The 23175-nt window shown below is 35.2% G+C and overlaps 4 protein-coding genes, 1 long non-coding RNA gene and 1 pseudogene across 5 annotated transcripts; 2 read left to right on the top strand and 4 right to left on the bottom strand.

Moving 5' to 3' along the window:
* Positions 1-1130: 1130 nt before the first annotated feature.
* On the bottom strand, positions 1131-4185 carry LOC8261567 (glyceraldehyde-3-phosphate dehydrogenase, cytosolic). The gene is made up of 12 exons (XM_048372958.1): positions 4014-4185; positions 3888-3911; positions 3700-3800; positions 3496-3611; positions 3293-3392; positions 2957-3103; positions 2799-2859; positions 2606-2703; positions 2268-2410; positions 1960-2043; positions 1550-1639; positions 1131-1398 (listed from the first exon to the last, which is right to left on the bottom strand). The coding sequence occupies exons 1-12, from the start codon at positions 4015-4017 to the stop codon at positions 1353-1355; spliced, it is 1014 nt and encodes a 337-aa protein (XP_048228915.1). The 5' UTR covers positions 4018-4185; the 3' UTR covers positions 1131-1352.
* A 4879-nt stretch (positions 4186-9064) lies between these two features.
* On the top strand, positions 9065-10841 carry LOC125369728. Its single transcript, XR_007215423.1, has 2 exons — positions 9065-9813; positions 10077-10841. It is a non-coding gene; the product is annotated as an uncharacterized LOC125369728 (long non-coding RNA).
* A 1096-nt stretch (positions 10842-11937) lies between these two features.
* On the bottom strand, positions 11938-13714 carry LOC8266356 (stemmadenine O-acetyltransferase). Its single transcript, XM_002511195.4, has one exon. The coding sequence runs from the start codon at positions 13612-13614 to the stop codon at positions 12307-12309; it is 1308 nt and encodes a 435-aa protein (XP_002511241.1). The 5' UTR covers positions 13615-13714; the 3' UTR covers positions 11938-12306.
* A 1657-nt stretch (positions 13715-15371) lies between these two features.
* On the bottom strand, positions 15372-17112 carry LOC8266357 (annotated as a pseudogene).
* Positions 17113-17249: 137 nt separating this feature from the next.
* On the bottom strand, positions 17250-18698 carry LOC8266358 (stemmadenine O-acetyltransferase). Its single transcript, XM_002511197.3, has one exon. It carries the CDS (start codon positions 18639-18641, stop codon positions 17352-17354), a length of 1290 nt encoding a protein of 429 aa, XP_002511243.1. The 5' UTR covers positions 18642-18698; the 3' UTR covers positions 17250-17351.
* Positions 18696-21180, top strand: LOC112535482 (stemmadenine O-acetyltransferase). The gene has a single exon (XM_025158059.2). The coding sequence runs from the start codon at positions 19843-19845 to the stop codon at positions 21178-21180; it is 1338 nt and encodes a 445-aa protein (XP_025013827.1). The 5' UTR covers positions 18696-19842.
* Positions 21181-23175: the final 1995 nt, after the last annotated feature.

The following is a 23175-nucleotide window of genomic DNA, read 5'->3' as shown; positions in this document are numbered from 1 at the left end:
AGAGTTGATTTGTGGTGCTAAATTTTACTCTTCTATTATTTTAATTACAAATGAGGAGACGAGAACTTCAAATTTGAGACATTGTTCAAGTTGAAATATGTATCTACCGTACATTTCACTTCTCTAATCCTAATACACATACTATAAACTTTTCATATATTTTGTTAACTGTTATTTTTAATTTCTTTTCTATTAGCAAAAAATTAAAAAGAAAAAAAAATTAAAACCATTGATGCTTGAGAAATAAAATAAAATATTGTATTTTTTGTGAATTTGTAGGGTGCTTTAGGTAATATTTTATTTTATAAAACAGAGTGATGGTTAGTCTTTAACTTGGGTGCTTTGAGAGATCAACATGGAAGAAGAGAGTATTTGAAAAATCAAAAAGTATGGTAAATATAAAATGACGAATTATGTAAACATGCTAGCGTTAGAAGGAAAAAGAATGCTGCTGATGATAGTGATCATTCTCAAGTGAGGCAAACAGCGCGTTATGAGGCCATGTGGAGGCGTTCAATGGGAAAAAGCAGAGAGCTTGCAGCTGGAGGAATATTTGGCAATATGCAGTTGGACTCAAGTTCTTGGAATTGAGAAAGACTGTTGTCAGTCAGCCCGTTAAGCTAAGCAATAAGAGAAACCCATGGAGATTGCATAAGCTATATTCTGAATGTTGAACTGCGATAGGTCCCAACCAAATTCTATGTTGGACTATCCTCTCCTGCCTGCCTTAAAAACCTAAATAATTAATTCACACTTTCACCGACGCGACGGCCTGTTATCTGCCATCACCTGTGTCCCACCCCTCACTATCAAAATGGCATGTCAATCATATGTTCAAGTAAATGAATTATATTACTACCTCCTTTTCTAGATTTTAAGCCTACACCGCAAATTAACATCACCCTCCTAATTCCAGGTCTACGACCAACATAGGTTTTGTACCGTCACTTGCCACCTAATTTGCTCACGGCTCAGATAATAATTGCCCCACACGAACAACGGATTGACCTCGAAAATTCAAATGGGGACGTGTAATCTCGCACATCCACCGCCAGAGATGAAGAGTTGGGAGAGGCAGGCAGGAGGGACTTGAACAATTTTGGTTTTGAAACACCTCAATCATATGCATATTTAACAAGACAAAATAATTCAAATCCATTCAGAGGAATTTAAACTTCCGCAAAGACCAAAAGCCTAAATAACACTATTAAGACAGCCATGCTACTGCCCTTAAGCGCTCAAAAACATTCCTGTCTTTAAACAAATTTCTTATTTTGGTTTAGCCTCAATTATTAACATAAGACACAATCCGACAGGCTTCACAGTCAGCCGCGCGATATTACTACCACACCTCAATGAACTGATGCAACATGGACGATCAGATCAACCACTCGTGTGCTGCAAAATTATACAAAACAAGATTTAGTACCATAGCTTGTCTAAAATTTTAGATAGAAACAATCTACAAAAACTATCTTCAATCCTTTATGCTAACAGAAACCCATTCTTTGTTACCGTGGAGTACATAAGAGGATGGAATGTTAGTTACCTGTAACCCCACTCATTGTCATACCAAGACACAAGCTTGACGAATTTGTCATTCAAAGCAATTCCAGCTTTGGCATCAAAAATACTTGACCTACAGATTCAATCAAAGATGCATTGTCAATTCGTGGCATTTCTGAGAATCACCAATATCATCACATATCCATAAATTAGGAAAGAGGAAGCTAAAATGAGATAAATTCCCAACTGCCTTGGTTATTAGGTCAAGGAGGATTATCAACCAAGCCAAACCAACGACAGATCCTAGATCCCATTAAAAATAACATAAAAAAAGCACATAATAAGAATTCTTCCATGTCTGCCAAGAATTAGCACTCCCAGAAAACCATAATGTCAATTTAAAACAACCTCAGACAACCCTTAGGCCACCACTACTATATATCCAATCCTTACCTCTTGTCGCCGATAAAGTCGGTGGAAACCACGTCATCCTCGGTGTAACCCAATATTCCCTTCAGCTTGCCCTCCGACTCTTCCCTATACATTAAGAGGTGAATAAATAAACACCAACCGGATATAACATAGCATGAGAGAAGAAAAAAAAAAAACTTGGCTCAGATACACCATTGAACAGCTTGAGCATTTAATCTTGATCGAGCACCAGATAAGATAAACTTGTTTTATCCATACAAAGGTTCTTAATGAGTCAGCTTGTCAACCTCAGTGACTTCTTAATAATGCAAAATACTAAGTGTACTCACTTGATAGCAGCTTTAATTTGCTCGTATGTTGCTGATTTTTCTAGCCTCACCGTCAGGTCAACCACGGAGACATCGACGGTGGGAACACGGAAAGCCATTCCTGTAAGTTTCCCATTCAGAGAAGGCAGCACCTTTCCAACAGCCTGAGAGAGAAAGGGAGCCTCTTAAAATACAAAATAGCAGGGAACATTTTTGACATTATAATTAGAATGTTCGAGATATTTGCTTCCAAAGTAGTGTCATCCAGCCAGGATGATGAGGTATCCTGGATCCAGAAATATTTTATTCACAGGATATAATTAAACAAATAATGGCATGTCAATCCATTAAATCCTTACCTTAGCAGCCCCTGTGCTGCTAGGAATGATGTTGAAGGAAGCGGCTCTTCCCCCTCTCCAGTCCTTCATTGATGGCCCATCAACAGTCTTTTGTGTAGCTGAAGCCAAAATGATAAAAACACCATTGAGTTTTAGGAGCGTGCTCAGCTGCTCTTATGGCCAATATTGCGAAATTAAAACAAATGAAGCATACCAGTGATGGAGTGGACAGTTGTCATAAGACCCTCGACAATGCCAAATCGGTCGTTAATGACCTGCAAATTTACAGTGGGTCAAAAACAATTTAGTAGAGGATAACTCTCAGCTTAAGCAAACAGAATAGGGGCATTAACAAGTAAATGAGAATAAAACCTTGGCGAGGGGAGCAAGGCAGTTTGTAGTGCAACTAGCATTGGATATAATGTGAAGATCTGGTGTGTATTCCTTCTCATTAACACCAACAACAAACATGGGAGCATCCTTGCTTGGGGCTGATATGATGACTTTCTTAGCACCACCCTGTCAACAGGACGAACTCACTTAAATAAGATTATTACATTATTTCGACTGCTGCAAGCAAATTAACATAAACAACCACCAAGAACACGCAATAAATCTAGCATATCAACAAGACAAAAATTATATTTTTTAAAACCAAAACACCCAGCAAGCATATGAATAATGGTCATAAAGAGAAATGAATTATACCTTTAGATGAGCAGCAGCCTTGTCCTTGTCAGTGAAAACACCAGTTGATTCCACAATATACTCTGCTCCAGTTTCAGCCCATGGGATCTCCTCTGGGTTCCTGAAATTTTACAAAAGAACCACAGTAACTTTTAACTTCACCAATCTAGCAGAATATAACCTCACCAAAAATACCTAACACCAAATTGTATAGAAGTTCATACCTAACACCAAAGACTGTGACAGGCTTCTCACCAAAGAGAAGTGTCTTATCGTCCTTAATCTTCAACTCATGATGCTTCCATTGACCATGAACTGTATCATACTTGAACATATATGTCTACCAAAGTACAAACACCGCCATCTCAATACATAACACTTCTTAAAGTAGATCCGACAAACGAATCTAAGAGATTAAACTGAGTTACCATGTATTCAGTGGAAATAAACGGATCGTTAACAGCAACAAGCTCAACATCATCTCTTTGAAGAGCCACTCTAGCCACCAACCTTCCAATCCTTCCAAATCCTGAAATTCCATTTTAATTAAGCATTAATCAGATGTTAACTCCCTAATACATATCAACATTAAATTGCACATGATAAAAATACTCACCGTTGATTCCGATCTTGATCTTCCCTGCGCATCAAAGCCACAAACAACATAAATAATCAGATCAGATTAAAAGAAAGACTGAGATTAGAACCAAAGATGCAAACTCCGCAAACAGAGAATCATTACCCATGTGTGCAGATAGAAGAGGATTCTAGTGAAGTTGTAGAGGGTAATAGTAGCAGCGATGGCGATGAGATTAGTGGTGGAAGAGCACAAAGAAAATGAGCTTTAATATAAAAGCAAAGAAACAGGCTACCGGAACAGACGGTGGTATGATATGAGTGCTCTAAATGGTCGAAGTGCATAATTAAGAGCATCTTCTAAGAATATTCAAAATAGAAAGAGTTTATTTAAGTACAATTGCCCTTTATAATTTAAATTTTTATTTCGTTTTTATATTTATAATTACTAATAATTATATTTTTCTAATTTTTGTTATTAAAAAATAAACTAAAAGTTTTAATTAATAATATATATATATATATATATATATATATTTCTATTAAAATCGAATTAAATAAAAATAAAGTTTGATTTTATTTTAAAATAAAAAAGTTTATTAAAATTATATCTTATGATATTAATTTTTTGAAATTAAAAATTCAATATATATAAAAAGGGTTAGAGATGGCCTAATGCGTGTCTTCTAAAAAGCGGGTCCCAAAAGCATCATGTTTGGCTTTATTAGTAACCGTTGGATTTGATGCTTAGTTAGTGAAGCCGTCGATATATAGGGGGTCCACGCGACCGTCGTGGATGGCAAAAAGTCAAGTGGTGTTGTGTAGGGGAGTTCTTCACCTGTCCACAGAGAAAAAAGTTAAGAGCGATAACATTGCGGAGTTTTACTTACAGCCACCTTTTTAATGTCCCGAGAATCAGGCCGGCTGTTTTCTAGAATCTACAGTTAAGCCCACAGAAACTCATTTTTAACCGTTGGGCCGGTAATAAGATATATATATATTTTTTTCTAAATATAATAATATCTTTATTTAATATTTGGTATCATTAACCTAATTCATGATATCATTAAAGAAACAAAAGTAGTCCAACTCATGCCGCCTCAAATATTTGCTTTTAAATTCAGAGCATGGCCTCATGACCGTTGGCTTATGGTCAATTTAGGTAGGGTGGATTTGGAATTGCTGTTAGTGTGTTAAAAAAAAAAATAGATTTTAAATTCTTTTAATTTGATATTTATATTAATTTTATTTAATTTTTTAATAAATTGCTTTCTATAAATCTAATTTTAGAAAAAAAAATCTAATTTATCTGTTTTTATAAAAAATAAAAAAAAAAGAATATTTCAAACACAGCAGAGGTTGAATTTTGTGACTGGGAATGGGAACTACTGCCTTAAGGTGAGCAGATGCTACATCTCGCCATTATATAATTTGGTGTGAACTCATTTTCATCATAATTGCACACATATGCTTGGAAGGGATCGGACAAATATCTGTGCGTTTCGAGTTGTGTTATTGGTCTCTACTTTGATAATTGTCAGAGACACCTTGCAAAAAGGATAAAACATTTTGGTACTTAACAGTCTCCAGAGAAACACACAGGACGGTGGAAATGTAACTGTCTGATTATTGGCCGGGGAGAACTACCAGTCGCCACATAAAAATTTTATGGTTTGAATGAATGCCAAAAATAGATTGTTAGATATGAAGTGTCATCTGTTGTTAAGTTATGTAATATATTACATTTAGAGGATAGGATATAATAGGACCAGAGTAGTCCATGAAAATTCTTAATCCATACCAAGTACCAACCTCGTCCAATACAAGGACAAGAGATCAAACATCCTTCCAGATTTACTGCTTAATTCTAATTATTTTTAATAACTTAAATTTAAATTTAAATTTAAATTTTAATTACAACCGGTAAATTTAATGGTAATAATGGTAACGATGGTTTGGCATGGTCGACCACGAAAGTGGAGTAATTAATTTTTAATATTAAAAATAATATTATTTATATAATTTGAAAAAAAAAAGGAGTGTGATGATTATCTTTATCATTTGTTTAAAATTTAGATATATTTAACTCTTAAATAGAAGTGCGATGATCATCTTTATTTTAAAAATGAAATTGAATATTTTTGATACAAAAGATGGGATAAGACACATCACGGTTGAGCCAGAGAAGAAGCCCCGGAGGGGGATGAAACCAAAGAAGCTGCAAACTTGTTAGATATACAATATCTAAATTCTCGAATTCATAATTAACTATATCATTTTAGGAGTGTAAACAAAAATTAAGCACACAAATTAATTATTATAAAATTAAAGTTGAATGTAATATATAAATAAAACAAAAAAGAAAAGAATTATTAGGATAAAAAGTATCAATGTAACCGGGAGATCAATATTCTTCATATTTGACGATACATGCACAAGCACTCTGCTCCTGTTAAACCCACAACTGGTGATTTGCACGAACCCACAAACCGTTGTCTTTATCTTGGCTTTCACTCCGTTAGCATATTTGTTTCCCTATGCAGGATCTAACGGGCTTTCAGGTAAATCCCATCTCCAAGAAAATGAATCTAATTGCATGTTGCCATCACCGCCAGCTTCTGATAGCAGTGTTTGGATTAAGAAATGCCATTCTTATTCTTCTTCCTCGGGACAATCAAAGATGGAAGACGGTTAAATTTAATGAATATATACATATACACAAACCAACCGACTATAGGTCCTGCAATTGATTCTATTGGCGGTCGATCAATTTAGACTTGAGAGTCACCTCTGCTCCTCTTCGGAATGGGAGTTCTAAAACTGGTGGACTTTGTTGATCCTGGTTGTCTCCCATATTCCCAGGCACTATAAGCTTGTAAATGGGATATTGAAGTAGTCCATGCATGTATCAGGTTTGGCATCAATAGCTGAATGTAATAGAATGATAGTCCAACTGAGCCCATTTCAGCTTCATAATATTTTACTGTGTCTAAATTAGAACTCGTAAGTGTACGAACCGAATAATATAGTACCGGTAAGTTCACTAGGAGGCCGATCTCATAAGAAATTGTAGAGAATATATTATAAAGACCAACTATTGCACAAAATACTAAAAATAAATCTAAATACTCTAAGTCAATATTTTGAGAAATTAAATAACTAAAAAATAAATATGCAATTGAAATAATTAATGTAAACTATATGATAAAATAACATTTAGTCTAGCTTATACTTAGTAATCCTTTTATTTCACTTAAGTCTAAATCTAATGAATGAGATGGTGATGCGTTTTTTCCGTAAGTCACTCAAGCTAATGATACAATTTAGGTTTCTTATACTAACATAGATTAAAGTAAAAATGATGTTTTTAATACTTTTAACTTAAAGATTTTCATAACAAATATTACTATTAAATTGATCTGATGGTCAACCAATAATAATAGATGAAACTAATACATGTATGAAGGTAAAGAAATCATTTATCAAACTCATAATATATAAAGTTCATATATAAATAAAAAAGCCAAACTAAACACATATGAAACTTAGCCTAACATATTTAATCCAATGGTTATTGTAATTAAATAGAAGATGTAAGATATATAAAATAGAAAATTAAAACTTTTTTAAAATCTAGAAGTTTTTCAAAAAATAAAAAAGATTGGTCCTCACTCTCTATGTTCTGAAAAGCTTCTTTGATTCTTGAAAGAATAATGTCAAGACTAATTAAATGTTGTAGAAGCAGAACTGTAGAGAATTCGCAGAGAGAATAATAATAGATCCTCCTTCCTTGTTTAATTAACTTCTACTTTTTGTAAAAACTCTTTTTTTAGAGTCATTCTCTTAGAATAATACTACTATAGTTATCATATTCACTGTCCTAAATAAAATAGACAACTTAAAATATAATTATCTTTAATTACATTATACATAATGCACTTTGGTAGTCCATGTGTCTTTATTTCGAGTCTTTTACAGTCGCAGTCTAATTAAAGCCCATTTATATATTTTTAGCTCATATTTTTTCTTTTTGGTTATTATCACCTCAAATTATACAAAAAAACTAAAATGGGGTAAAAACACATATTTCTCCATATTATGTATATAAAACATATCAATAAACTATTAAAATACCTTAATTATATATACATAATATTAACCTATTATATTTCAATTCTCCATTTATATTTCCAAAAAGCATAGGAAGATACATGTGAAAAGAGGGCATTAAGAATGAATTTGCTTGGCGGCTGGCTGCAAGCCCATTTCCTAGTTACGTTTTCCCTTGCATAACATATATACCTTTAATATGTAAACCTTGACTAGAGTGTGGTGCTCTAATAAACACGTTTTGATCCGAAAACTATATTCAAATTAAACCAGCAAAGCAGCACAGACATACGCTTAATTTTCTGTAGACGGAGAGTACTAAGGTAACATGTACAAAGACAATGATACATTCAGCAAAAATATAGATGGCCGGCGAAGGTTTAATTGACATGAAGCAAAGAAAGTATGTAATATATGAACAATTATTGGCTAGATTCGACCTATCATTTAGAATTAGGGCTTGAGCCTGCCAATAATCAATGGGTCAAATCCAATTCAATTTGAATAAAAACTAACTAGTTGAAAAGTAATTACTAGAAGTTACTTATACAAATAAGTATCAAAAGGGTAGTTAATAAAAAACAAGAGAAAGCAATGCCCATCCTATGCTGCATCATAATATAATAAATGCTGGCCGGAGGAGAACTCAGAAATGCAAAGCAATAGCCAAAGAAAAGCCGAGAAAAGCTAAAGAAAATATGCACTTCTATTTGCCTCCCTATAGACATGATGAAGGTTCACTTCGCAATTCAAGTCAGCACATCTTGAATTTCTTTAATGAAGGCTGACTGACGTTGAGGAATAACCATATTGTACCCACCAAGCTAAGTAAGAATGACAAATAGAATGAATCTATTAAAAACCTATTATGAGTAATGTTACATAATTCATCTTTTTATCCACATCTAATATGATATCTATTGTTTTTATAAAACTGTCATTTAATATTTTAAAATAATTTTTATAAAAATAATAAATGCCACATTAAATAAATAAAAGGTGGGATAAAAAATAATGGACTATTTAGTATTTTCCATTTATTATATATAAATCTATTCCTACATATACATAGAATGTGTTAAAATAATAGGGTTAAGAAGTTGTGCATGGAGCTGGTAAGGCAACCGAAATGTCCTGTTCTCAGATTGGCGGACATCCCATTTTCTAAAGCCATGGCCCTAATGCTGAGAATGATGGGCTCATTGCTTCACCCCTCCACTAATTTGTTTGTTCGTTTGTTTCGATCATAACAAACATCTAGTTTTAGATCCTTTTGTCTTTGATAACTCATGAAACCTAAACTCAACCAAATATCAACTGTATCAGATTCTTGGCTTTCTCATTCTTTTTTTTTTCTTTTTTGTTGAACATTTGGCTTTCCCATTCTGTTCATGAAGAAAAGGAAAAAAAAAAAGAAAAAGAAATCCAGAGTTTTAACATGGTGCTAATTAAGTTCCATGCTTTGAGGATGTTCGCTCAAATAAAGAAACAAAGCAAAAACAAAATGAATTAGAGAAGTTGTAGCCAGATTTTGTACGCATTCACTTGCAAGCAGTTAGGCGATGTTGATGCACCCATCAGTGCGTAGTTTTTGATCTCCCTGTCTTACTCAGTTAAGAGCCAACCATTAGTATGGGAATTATGATAGCAATATTGAAAGTAAAAAAGGAAAAGAAAACCATTGGGTCCTTTGGAGACGGGTCGCGATAGAAGAAGACGAGAACATCAACACATGATCACATGGCTTTGCACATGAAGAGTCTCCCCCTTGAAAGAAAATGACAAAATGCATCAGCTACCTCAACTGTTTAGGGCTCAAGACTATAAAAAAAACTACTGTACAATGTGATCTATAGGTTAGTTCACCAATACATTTATACTTGTTTGTTTCTTGGATATATATATTTTCGCATACAATAAGTCCAATCATAATATCATTTGTCTTCGTATGATCTATGATTAGTTAGTTGCCGATAAGCTCTCGTTCTTTTAGTATAGTTTAGTGCATGTTAATAAGATATCTGTACTAATTAATACACACCCAAGAACTCTGTAGTTTATACCAGCTAAGAATAATCATTATCTTGCTAATCTAATCATAGAAATGATGAATATACAGGGCAGTAATTCAAAGAGAATCCAATGAGCTGGAATAACATTTATATGGTATGAGTTCGTTACAATGGCAATAGTACTGAGATATATATATATATATACAAATGTCTTCAGTTGATTAATAAAAAAAGGTATATTTATAAAAGAAGTAATATAAAAGATGAAGGGCATTTTGAGATAGCCAAGGGCTATAAAACGAGGAGCATGTATGGGTGTTTCCCATGCACAAATCCACTGCTAGCTCTCTTGACTCTTGAGAAGAAAAAGAAGTTTCTTGACTCGAGAGAAAAAAGAAAAGAAAAGCAGAAGAGTGCTATACTAGACATGAAGAAGAGGCAGCAGGAGCAATCCCAGCAGCAACAGCAAAAGGGATGCAAGGAGCTCTATAGCAATCAGCAATATCAGATGCAGAAGCAGATACAATGCAACAAAGGAAAAACTTGCAAATTCAAGAGAAGCAGCTCCAATCTTGAAGATGATGGTGCTTCCTCTGCTATTCTCTTGCTCGCTTGCATTGCCTGCACTACTCCCTCTTATTAAACTGTAGTACTGTAGAAGTCTAGATATATATAGATAGTTACCCAGCTGATGCTTAAGTTTTTATATCATCTGATTTCCTAGTTGATTATCTGGTCAGTAATATTAATGTCTTTCTATTTCTCTCTTGTCTTCAGCGTTTTGTTGTTCAGGTTTTTGCTGTTGTTTGCTATAGCATATTCTTTGTTATGTATCTGATGCCAAACTGTCTCTTACATTCAGATTGATATTATTTTTTCTTGAAAACATTAACAGCACTCTTATTATATAAGAGTTCCAAATTAATGTTTAGTCTTTTGGAATTTAATAACTAAAAAAAATCATAAACTTACATTTGATTGGCATATTCAAGATGATTTATTTCTCCAGAATAACTATAATAGCAATGCAAAACAAACACAAAATGTATACATGTACAGTTCTGATGAATCAGTTTGTTAAAATTCTCTCTCTGAAAGAAAGAGTTTGACCCGTTCTGAGGACATGGATAAAGATTTGTAGGGATAATTATGAAGCCAGTGGGCAGTAACTTATTATGTTTGCAAAATAGAGGAGAATTGTCGCCCTACAGTCAAAATTTGAGACCGAACATAACTCTATCCAATGGTAAGGTACGAATGTTTTTTGAGACACACCCATGTGACATAAAAATGGATTCGAATGGAAATCTCAAACTAACTGCCACTGAAATGGATAGTGGCCAAACAGAAAAGGAAAGTGGTCTAGTGGGTAGGTCCATGTGTTTTTAGAATAGACTTTCGTTATAGAAACTCAATGATCAACTCAATTTTAGCAAAATGGAACTTGTAGCAATCACAGCTGATCTAGGAACAAGATGGGTCGGAATGTGGAACTAATCTCCAAAGAGTTTATCAGACCATCATCACCAACTCCCCATCATCTTAGAAACTATAACCTTTCTTTTTTAGATCAGATTGCCCCTGCTGCCTCTCATTCGTTCTACGAGGCTATTATGATCATCAATGATTCATTTGGAACATCAATCGTACTCAAAAACTCTCTACCAAAGACCATTAACCCACTTCTATCCCCTAGCTGGTGGAGCTTCAGACGATTTCGTCATCCATGGCGACGGTGAAGTTTATGACAAATTAGTGCCAATTTTTTCAGTTAATTACTTGTCAACTTAATTTTCTCCACAATGAATAAAGACTTGCTGCTTAACCCTGCATTATTCAAGTTTAGAGAAAGTCATGATACCATAAAGTCTCAATTTGAGATTTTCCCTTTGTTGAGAGCTAAATAATGCCACTGGAGTATATATGGAAAGTACCAGATACTTTGGCCAAAATAAAGATAAAACAAAATAATAGAAATGATAAATTTTAATTTCAATAGAAATATATGATATATTTGAGAATGCTGCAGATACAATCCCGCATAATAATCATCAGGAAATTGCTAAACCTTATTAATATAACGCACATTGATTTAATAGACAAAAGAAGGGTGAAGCACCTAAGTGCTTGGAATACGAACATTGAATGTTTTGTCCTCTCAGATAACACTGTGGATGTGTTGCTGTAAGAGGCCACTGTATTTTTTATTTTTAAGAGAACATTAACTTGACATGGAATATATATAGTAATGCATCGAATCTGCTTCCTAATGCATTATAGAATCTTTTTTCATTAATTTCTCCTCCTCTGGTTTGAAAAGGAAAATTGCACTATTACTTATGTGCTTGGCTTGAAAGACGCATACGCACATATGTCAGGATTCTGCTCGAACTTTGCCATGTCTTCCTTAGGCAATGACACCCAAGCTTCTATTCCCTGGCCATCTTTTGAGTCTATAAAAATGGCAACCTTGTATAGCTTCATGGCAGTGCCAACCCAGGTAGGCTTTCCCCATCCAAAATCAGCTTCATAGAATGGAAATCTACACCAGCTACTGAAACCAAAAACCCTCGTCAGGTTAGGTCTTCTACCAAGCTCTTCAGCCTTTTTCTTCAGAAAGTGGAAGTACCCCCCACCAGCATGGATCTTCCTGACAAAGTTATTGTCCATCTTTCCTATTGACTCATGAAGCTTTCCTGCTAATCCATTGTAGTCTAGCATATTCTCATTCTTTGAACAATTTGCCAGTGCCACTTGATAAATATTTCCTATGGATAGTTGTGGTAGTGGTGGAATCAATCTTTTACGCAAACCTACTGAAATTGTTGCAACATTTATTTCTCTAGTACTTTCGTCTTCTTCTTCTTCAGTACTTGCAGCCATCACGGCCCCCCAAATGAGGGCTGCTACGGCCTCAACTCGAGTTGGACAATCCAGACAAGGGCCACTGCCTACTTTTTCTTTTAGAGCCGCTAACTTTAAACTATCAAACAAGAATCTTTTCACCAAGATATTACTTGATAATTCCTCCTTTACGAAATTTCGCAACGAGAAGCTCCGCATGTCTTGCGGAGGGAAAAGCGAGGTGCAATCCACATTCACACCTTGAAAATCACTAGCACCACAGGCCATTGCAGCCCAGCTAGTAATAAAAGAAGCGGCAGCTGATGCATCAGCAATTGCATGCCAAATGCATATACTGATTGCCATTCCACCACAATCAAAATGGTTCACTTGAGCTGCTAGGATTACCTGGGAACTGATATCGGACGATATGTCATATGGATTGCATGGTAATAGCTTTTGCAGCTGATGTATCTCTGGTTCTTGAAGAACGATAGACATGTCTCCAGCTACATTAGCTTCAACATATGGAGCACCTTCATCATTACAGTCAATGGAAAATCCATCTTTCATTCGTCCCGCCAAAGGATAGAAATGGGTTAATACCCCTGAGAATGATGTTTTCAGGTGATCAGATAATTTTTGGGAGGAATTTTCTCCGGTTGTTGAATAAAAAAGAACGATTGGAATGTAAACTGGAGGAGCCAACTGGTCAAGAAGAGAGAGCTTGTAAGTTCTTTGGTGTTCAGGTGTTGAAGAACAGGGTTTGACAGTTTCTTTTGAAATGATTTCAACTTCCATGTCTGCTCTGCACACTTTCTTTTAAAGCAAAGCTTACTAGCTATAGATAGATGAATCCGTTTGAGCAATTACAAGATACCAAAATGGAGTTTATATATGTAGAGAGTTGCACTAAACTATTGAAGTATTGAAAATTATTGATATTGATCGGACCCTTTTACATCTTGTACCCTATAAAAGACGGCAACTTTACCTCCCAAGTAGGGCAATGACTTGAGTTTTTTCATTTTTATTTGTTCAAATTGGCTGAAAAACTATTTACTTTGGACTAAATTACTATGGTTGTTTTGTCATTAAACTAAATGCTCTTAGCTAGTTGGTTTTAAAACATTGTGGCTATTATTTCCAAAAATTAAAAAGATTTATGTTCAACGAATGTAGATAGCTGCTCTAGGAGAAGCTGCAGCAGGTGGCAACGTCTTCTCGGCTGATCATTCTCAAGTGAGGCGTTACGAGGCAATTTCAGCATTCATATGTAGGCGTTCAATGGCAACATTTTAATTATAACATGGACAAAAGAACAGAGAGTTTGCAGCTGTTCATGCCGTAAATCTTCGAGGAAGGTCGAATACTTATTTTATAGGCTTTATGGTAGTATTAACCAAGTGAATGCTAGAAAACACATTAATTACCACTCTAAGATGGAGCAATTGACACATTCAGAATTTTCCGTAATTATCACCAAAAGCTCACCACTATACGCTCAGAACAACAGCCCCGCGCCCAAAATCTTTTGACTTCTGAATACAGTTCCTAGTTGGGTGAGGAAAGTACATCAAGGCAACAGAGTTTGATTAATAAACCCAGTTAGGTTAATTTTAAGATGCTGCTGTTATTACATGTAAAAAGTTATTGATCAGTGGACAACATATGTAGATGGTAAAGGGGAACATCCGACAGTGATCAGTTGATAAACTGTCGGAATCATCTGATTGAGGGTCAACTTGAAAAATAAAATTAAAATTAGAAGAAGACTGTATAATCTGGTGATATGAAGATTAAAACAGAAGAAGACAAAGTTTGGATGTTTGAATTAAAACAAATCGACAAAGAGTCAATGTTGCCGTGTACGCTTCCACATATTTTTGTTGTTGATGGATTAAAAGGATACGTTTAGATATTTAGGATTAGCATACACAGACAGGCATCGCTCACGGGGTTCTTTCTACGTTTTATATCCTATTCTCCAGAAATCTGGATTTGTTTATGACCAAAAAAAAAAGAAGAAGAAATAAGGATCTGTTTAGTTCAACTAAAATATATATAATGTTTTACACGATTCAATTAAATAATACAATATAGCATAATTAAATGAGTTTGAGTTTACGAGGAACATTTTCAAATTAATCCGTTTATGACATATAGAAAGACTAGGTTTAAATGCATTGATCTATCTAATTTGTAAAAGGACACGACTAAACACGTTCATTTAAAACACGTTTAAACACATATATTTTCTCTCTTTATATATTTATACAAGTAACTTTATCATTTATAAAGATATAATTATGTTTTAAAATAATAATTTAAATTTGAATCATCTTATAATTAAATAATATAGTTATAGTTTTGTGAGAAGGAGATTGAGATGACATGTATATATATTGTATTTATTTACTAAATGAGAAATTATCTGCTTTAACTTACTCCAAACTTTCTTCAAAATCCAGACAAGTTTCAAACTCTATAAAAATAGAAAACAAGAAACACATTATGTAATTAAAATTTAAATTAGCAAAGCTATCCGACATGGGTGCCAAGAGTACAGAGCTTGGTGGAGAATAATGATTATAGTTGTTAAGGTACGAGACTTGGATTCTAAATTAAAATTATGAGAAATTTATATGAATTTAATTCGTCATTATAATTCTGTATTAGTATCGCATTTGGATAGATAATGATTTAGGGAATATACAGTGTATAGTTTGTTCCCTTGCTAAAACAGAGATTTTCTTGTGTAGCAATTAATCGGGGTGAATGAAGCATAGGCAGATATGCCAGGGTCTTTTTCGAACTTTGGCATGACTTTCTTGGGCAATCCTATCCACGCTTCTATTCCCTGACCATCTTTTGTATCTAGCAGAAAGACACCCCTATTGATCAAGGCAGGGGTTACCCATCTTGGTTTTCCCCACCCAAAATCAGCCTCATAAAAAAGGAAACCTACACCAACTTCTGACACACAAGAGCTTCAACCACTCAAGATTGTTCGTGTGCTCGTCAGCTATTTCTCTCACATGCTCAAGGTACGCACCGCCTGCAACAGTCTTCCTGACATACTCCTCGTTCATCATCTCTGTCGACTCGTGAAGTTTTCCTGCTAAACTCTTATAGTCCTTCGATAAACAAGTCACAGCGAATGTCGCTTGACTGACGTTGCCAATACAATTCCTTGGCAATGGAAGATCCATTCTTTTCCGCAAGTCCACAGCAATTGCTGCTGCATATTCTTTTCTAGTTGCAGCCATAACAGCCTGCCAAATGAGGGCAGCAACAGCCTCAGTGCGCGTTGGATGATCCAAATATGGTCCATTGCCTACTTCTTTTCTCAAAGCAGCTACCTTAGAGCCATCAGATACGAACCTTTTCATTAAAATATTGCTCAGCAATTCTTCAGGCACGAGGTTACGCCATAATAAGCTCTTGATGTCCTGGGAAGGGAAAAGCGAGGTGCAATCAGAAACCACATTGCCAATGCCACTGCAACCACCACTAGCAACTGCTGCCCAGCTAGTGATAGAGGATGCCGCAGTTGGTCCATTGCCAATCACATGCCACATGCAAACACTGATTGCGAACCCACCACATTGAAAGTAATTCACTTGGGCTCTCAGGAATACCTGAGAGCTAATCTCCGGTGATATTTCAAATGGGTCGCATGGTAGTAGTTTCTCGAGCTGATGAAAGTTTTCTTCCTGGATTATTATGGACATGTCACCAGCTACATTGGCTTCAGAGTATGAAGCGCCATTATCATTACAGTCAATACTGAAAATGCCATCTTTTATTCGTCCGGCGAGAGGATAGTAATGTGTTAATATCTGGGAGAAGGATTTCTTTAGGTGATGAGATATTTTGCAGGGTTTAACGCTATTGGTTGCAGCAGGAGAATAAAAGAGAATTACAGGGACGTAATGTGGAGGAGCTATCTGATCAAGGAGAGAAAGTTTGTGGATCCTTAGGTATTGTGGCGTTGAAGAAGGGGGTCTGACTGTTTCTTCTGAAATTATCTGAACTTCCATATATGTTTTTCTTGAATTTGAGTGGAAGCTAGTTGAACTTAATTCTCTGCTATGCATGCATTTTACATGACACCAAATTCTCAGGTTTATATAAAAACAGGAAGTCAAATCATTAATTGTTAAATAATCAGACTAGATATTCTACTAGATTTGAATTTATTGAAAGCTCTCCGAAGAATCAGACTAGATCTTCTGCTGGATTTCAATTTATTTCCTCCTTTGTCTTCTACTAAATCTCAATTTACTTTCTTTTTTTCTTTTTTCTCCTCTGATCTTGTGCCATATCTCTTATCTTTTAAATTTTTTCTCCTTCTTATAAAAGTATTACTCTAATTTTATTTTTGCTACCAGTGAACGGGTAGATGAATTTAACTGCTATGGCTAGAGACCAAATTAACCGAACAAGGAACACCAATATTATTGTCAATCATCCTTTGAACTTCTTCTCTCTGTTAAGAGAATACAAATTTGAGCAGCTAAACGCACAAAAATTCACTATATAGCAGCTGGGGTGAATGAAGCGTAGGTACATATGTCAGGATTTTGCTCAAACTTTGACATGACTTCCTTTGGCAATCCTATCCACGCTTCTATTCCCTGACCATCCTTTGTATCTAGCAAAAAGGCACACCTATTAATCAAGGCAGTGGTTACCCATATTGGCTTTCCCCACCCAAAATCAGCTTCATAGAAAGGAAATCTACACCAACTACTGATGGAGAATTGGTTCAACCACCCAGGACTTTCCCTATTCTGGTCAGCTAAATCCCTCACATGCTCCAGGTATTCACCGCCTGCATGGATCTTCCTGACATACTCATTGTTAATCATTTTTATTGACTCGTGAATTTTTCCTGCCAAATAGTTGTAGTCCATCACTGAACAGTCTGCAGCAAATGCCATTTGATTGATGTTGCCAATACAATTCTTTGGCAATGGAGGCTCCACTCTTTTCCGCAAATCTATAACAGTTGCTGCTACATAATCCTTTCCTGTAGCAGCCATGACAGCCTTCCAAATGAGGGCGCCAATGGCTTCCACACGCGTTGGATGATCCAAAGAAGGTCCTTTTCCGACTTCTTCTCTCAGAGCAGCTACCTTAGAACCATCAAACACGAACCTTTTCATCAAAATATCACTCAACATCTCGTCAGTCATGAAGTTACGCCAAAGGAAGCTGTGTATTTTCTGTGGAGGAAAAATCGAGGTGCAATCGAAAACCACATTGTCAATGTCACTGTAACCCCCACCACCACTAGCAATTGCAGCCCAGCTTTTGATAAAGGATGCCGCAGTTGTTGCATCCCCAATCACATGCCAAATGCAGATACTGATTGCGATCTCACCACATTCGAAGTAATTCACTTGGGCTTTCAGGATTTCCTGAGAGCTAATCTCAGGTAACATTTCATATGGGTTGCATGGTAATAGTTTTTCAAGCTGATGGATGTTCGGTTCCTGGATTACCATGGACATGTCGCCAGCTACATTGACTTCAGTATATGAAGCACCATTGTCGCTACAGTCAATATTGAAAATGTCATCTTGTATTCGTCCGGCAAGAGGATAGAAATGGGTCAATGTTTTTGAGAAAGCTTGTTTCAAATGATGAGATTTATTACTGGGATTAACATCATTGGCTGCATCAGGAGAATAGAAAAGAATTACAGGAACATAAACTGGAGGAGCTATCTGATCAAGGAGAGAGAGGTTATAAGTTCTTAGATGTGGTGGTGTAGAAGAAGAGGGTCTTATTGTTTCTTTTGAGATAATCTCAACTTCCATGTCTTCTCTTCAGTAACTGAGTGCAAGAGAGGTGAACTTGCTATGCATTAGATGACACCAAATCTGAGGTTTATGTAGAAATAGGAATACAGCACCACCCACATATTTACTTTCAAAACTCTCTCAAAAGAATCAAACTGGATCTTCTTACTTTAGAAGGGAAAAGAAAAGAATCAGACTTGATCTGCTACCATATTAGGTTGACTACTTCCTTTTTCAGTTTTTCAATCTTCTACGAGACCTCAATTTACTGAAATTAAAGCCCCCTTATAAGAATTCAAATTTTTAATTTCTTTCTTCTAATAGCTTTAGAATTCTAAATTAGGTCTTTTTCACTTTCCCTCTTAGCTTTTTTATTTTATTTTCCTTTTCTTTACTGTTTTTCTTCATGCTTTCTTCTTTTTCTTTCTTTCTCAATATTCTGTACTTTTGATTTATAATTCTAGTCTAATGACACATCAAATTAAAAAAAAAAAATACAAGAAAAGAAAATTTAATGATAAAACTGGTTAATTCGTAAGTAACATTTTAAAAGCTTAGCTCAATGCTATGTGCATTATCAGGACTTCAGTTAAATTTTAAGATGGAATTTTCTTCCCTTGTATAGATTAAAAGGTTTACATGAAGGAATAAAGCTCTCCCAAAACAATAATAAAGCTTAGATCTTCTACCATTTCTCAGTTTAAGAACTGATTGTTTCTTTTTCTTTTTTTCCTTTCATTAAATGCTAGGAACTAATTGTTGACAGCTCTGTGAAATTTTTTGACCGCTGTCTGAAAAGAATCAGACTTATTTTCTACCAGATTTCAAGTTTTTGAGTGAGATAAAATCTCCCAGCCGGCCGATAAAAAAATGGATTGGCGAGTTTTTCAGATCTTGATGTGCTGTAAAATGTGGAACTTTTAAAAATCTGGTTCCTTCTTCTACATAATCCAAAATAGTGAGTTACAGTTGTTGTATCTCTAATTTGTTCTCATAAAGTTTCCAAAACTGATACGCAGGTTTCGATGCAAACAATATGAGGAAATACTAATTTATCATCAACATTTATCAGTACTAAGCTAGCTTATGTTAATTTTTAATGGAAAATAAATAGGTAATGTAACATAAGACCCTTCACCTTAAACAACCACAATATTGATTAGCTAAACCTAACATTAACAGAGTTTCAGGTTGAGTTTCATATCTTGCCAAGCTCAAAATGAATTCAGTGAATGTCTTGGTCACATCCAGAGAAACCATTAAACCATCATCTCCAACTCCTCAAACCCTCAAATGCTTCAAACTTTCCCTCCTAGACCAGCTTTCTCCTGCAGCATATGTTCCTATGATAATTTATTATGCATCAAATAGTGAACTTGATGAGGTTAAGAATCAGGAAAGACTTGATCTTCTAAAGAAATCTTTGTCACGAACATTGACCCAATTCTATCCATTAGCAGGAAGAGTGAAAGAAAATCTATTCATTGAGTGCAATGATCAAGGTGTTGATTTCTTTGAAGCCAGAGTGAACTGTCCGCTTTCGGAAATTCTTAGGCGACCCGAAGCTGATGTCCTAAATCAGTTTTTGCCTCACGAGTATCATGTCCCTGCTGCATCTTCAATGGAATTCCAAGTAGCTATTCAAGTAAATACTTTTACCTGCGGAGGAATAGCGATTGGCACAAGCATATCGCACAAGCTTGTTGATGGTATCACATTCACTTGCTTTATGAACAATTGGGCTTCAATTGCTCGAGGCTCTGATGAACATTCGCCACCCGTTTTTGTTGGACCTCATTTCTTTCCTCCAAAAGACTTATCTGGGTTATTTCCAGTGCTTGACATACCACAGGCCAAGAACATAACCAAAAGATTTCTGTTTGATCTCTCAAAGGTTGCTTCTCTAAGAGAAAGGGTCTTTGGTGGTTCAGGTAGTAATGCCCCCAGTCGTGTTGAAATTGTATCTGCATTAATCTGGAAATATGCTATGGATGCCTCCAGCAGAGCAAAACCATCGTCAGGATGTAACAAAAGTCCATCTTTTCTGACACAGACTGTGAATTTACGTGCACGGATGAATCCACCATTGCCAGATTCCGCTGCAGGAAATTTTATTTGGCTGATAATAGCACCAGCACCAAGTGATTTCAAGAAGATAGAGCTACATGAATTGGTGTACCAAGTGCAAAATTCTTTTAAGAACTTTAATAGTGAGTTTGTGAAGAAAATACAAGGTGAAGCTGGGTTATTAGTGTTAGGAGAGACACTTGACCAAATTGGAGAGCTTGTTTCGAGAAATGTTGACATATACAGGTTTACTAGTCTAAGGAAGTTTCAGCTATATGAAGCTGATTTTGGGTGGGGAGTGCCTGCTTGGGTGAGTAGTGCAGGATTGGCATTCAAGAATGTTGTTGTGCTGATTGAAACAAGAGATGCTGATAGAATCGAAGCTTGGATTACCTTAGAAGAAGAAGTAATGGCAATTTTTGAGCATAACCAGGAGCTTCTGTCATTTGATTCCACTACTCAGAGTTCTTTCCTTAATTCAAATCTTTAGGTGCTTAAAATTGAGTTATACCATTGGGCTTGGGATTTAGCCTGAATAAAATTGTTTTGGTACTTTAGAAATATTTAAAGAAAAAGAATGAAGACAGGACCCTGCTGAAATATCAATAATGTATGACAAGATAAATTTTGTTCTCACTTTTAGCAATTTGTATGGAAAAATTAATAACATTATTGGTGTACTGATTGTTCGAAATTGATTTCAATTTTCACTAGGTTGCCTTTTAACTGCTCATACTTAATTCGACTAATTGCAACTTGAAAAGGGTTCTTTTTCCTTTTTTTAATCTCTCCAAGGAAAATGTATGAGGGCTTGAAATTTCTGGCTGATATATGGCTCCATTCAGTCAACCTGGAATATTGAGTGCTCATTGGAAGCACTAATCCAGGGAATTGATGAAGAAAGACGATTTGCCCCCTTTCAACATCAACTACAATGCTCCAACTTCCGTTTCCGTTTGGCGAACTACGAAGAGAGGTGGTCATCACACAAGCCTGACAGGCTACTTTTTCAGGTTCCTTTTCTTAGTAGATTTTTCGAACTCATATTAGCATAATTAGCATGAATTATGATTCTTAGTTTAGGTTAGTTTTCTGTCTTTTTTTTTTCTCTGAAATTATGTTGTATTCGTGGGTTTGCTTCCATAATTCTGTTGGAAAAGGAATTGCATGTATTGAAAGATAATACGGATCCAATTCGGAAGTTAAGAAATGGCTAATAGTAGTAAGAGATTGTGAGAATAAAGGAAAACGGTTTAAAGAAGAGGCACCTCTAGCACATCTTGGATAATGATACCTACAAAGGATTCAGGATGGCATAAACTTGATACATTTAGGATTCAGGAAAATGAAACCTCTTCTACATAGTAGAAACTTTGTGGGAATTAATTATATCTTCTTCTTCTTTTTGCCCTTTCTTAATGCTCCTTTCTCATCGTTCCTTGTTATTTGTGACTGAATAGCCTTCACCACCAAACAGAACTTCTTTCTGAATAGCTCCTTGGATACGTCTTCTTTTGACTTTTAAGCTATTGCAATTAACATTTGCCAAATTACTTTTAAAGTGTCAGTTTTCCTGAAATCGAACAGAATTTTAGCTTATCCGAGAAAGAAAGATAAGGAGGTCAGCTAAGTGTCTCTAGGTTGATAGAATTTTCTCAATCTTGTTAGTGAAACTATAATTACAAGGCTCAAACTTTGTTGCATGAAAAGTGACATTGGTCTTTAGCCAAAAGTGAGGTCAATTTTTGACTTAGAGCATATCAAAATACCTGTCTGTAATGTGAAAGGCATTTAAAAAAAGTTGAAATAAGGTACAAGATATATTGTATCTGACATAGTGAAAGTTCTCCAACGAGCAAGCCTTGATGCCTGAAGACAGATCAGAAAACTATGATTTTAGGCAATAGTATATGCCCTATTTTTTAATTCAAGAAAGAAAGATAAAAAGTTCAGCCAGGCATCTATAGGTTGATAGAATTTTCTTCAATCTTGTTAGCAAACTATAATTACAAGGCTCTGAAGAATGAAAAATGACATTGATTTTTAGACAAAAAAGTGAGGTCAATTTTGACTTAAGAACTTGTCGAAATACCGTGTCTGTAATGTGAAAGACATTTAAAAGTTCAAATAAGGTACAAGATAAAATGAACCTGACATAATGAAAGCTCACAAGCCTTGATGCCTGAAGAATAAATTTAACAGGAAAATACTCTGATTTTAGGCAATAGTGTATGCTGTCAGGAGCACAGTTATTAAAACAATGCTTCTGGAGTCGACCCACATAAATTTAATAAGTTGATCATAAAACATTTTACATTTTATTTAACTTTGAGGAGCTGCTAAAATAATTTACATGGTATTGCACCCCTGGATTTCATGGCCGAAACAAAGATGTTCTTCAAGATATATTAATACTTGAATTCCATGCCTAATACTTACGTCGAAAAGTACTTACTACATGTCAAAACATTTATGAACAAAGCAA

Source organism: Ricinus communis, chromosome 4 (assembly GCF_019578655.1).
Source record: "Ricinus communis isolate WT05 ecotype wild-type chromosome 4, ASM1957865v1, whole genome shotgun sequence".
NCBI classification, from domain to species: Eukaryota; Viridiplantae; Streptophyta; class Magnoliopsida; order Malpighiales; family Euphorbiaceae; genus Ricinus; species Ricinus communis.
The sequence above is the reverse complement of the archived record's forward strand: the minus strand, read 5'-3'. Positions and strand labels throughout refer to the sequence as shown.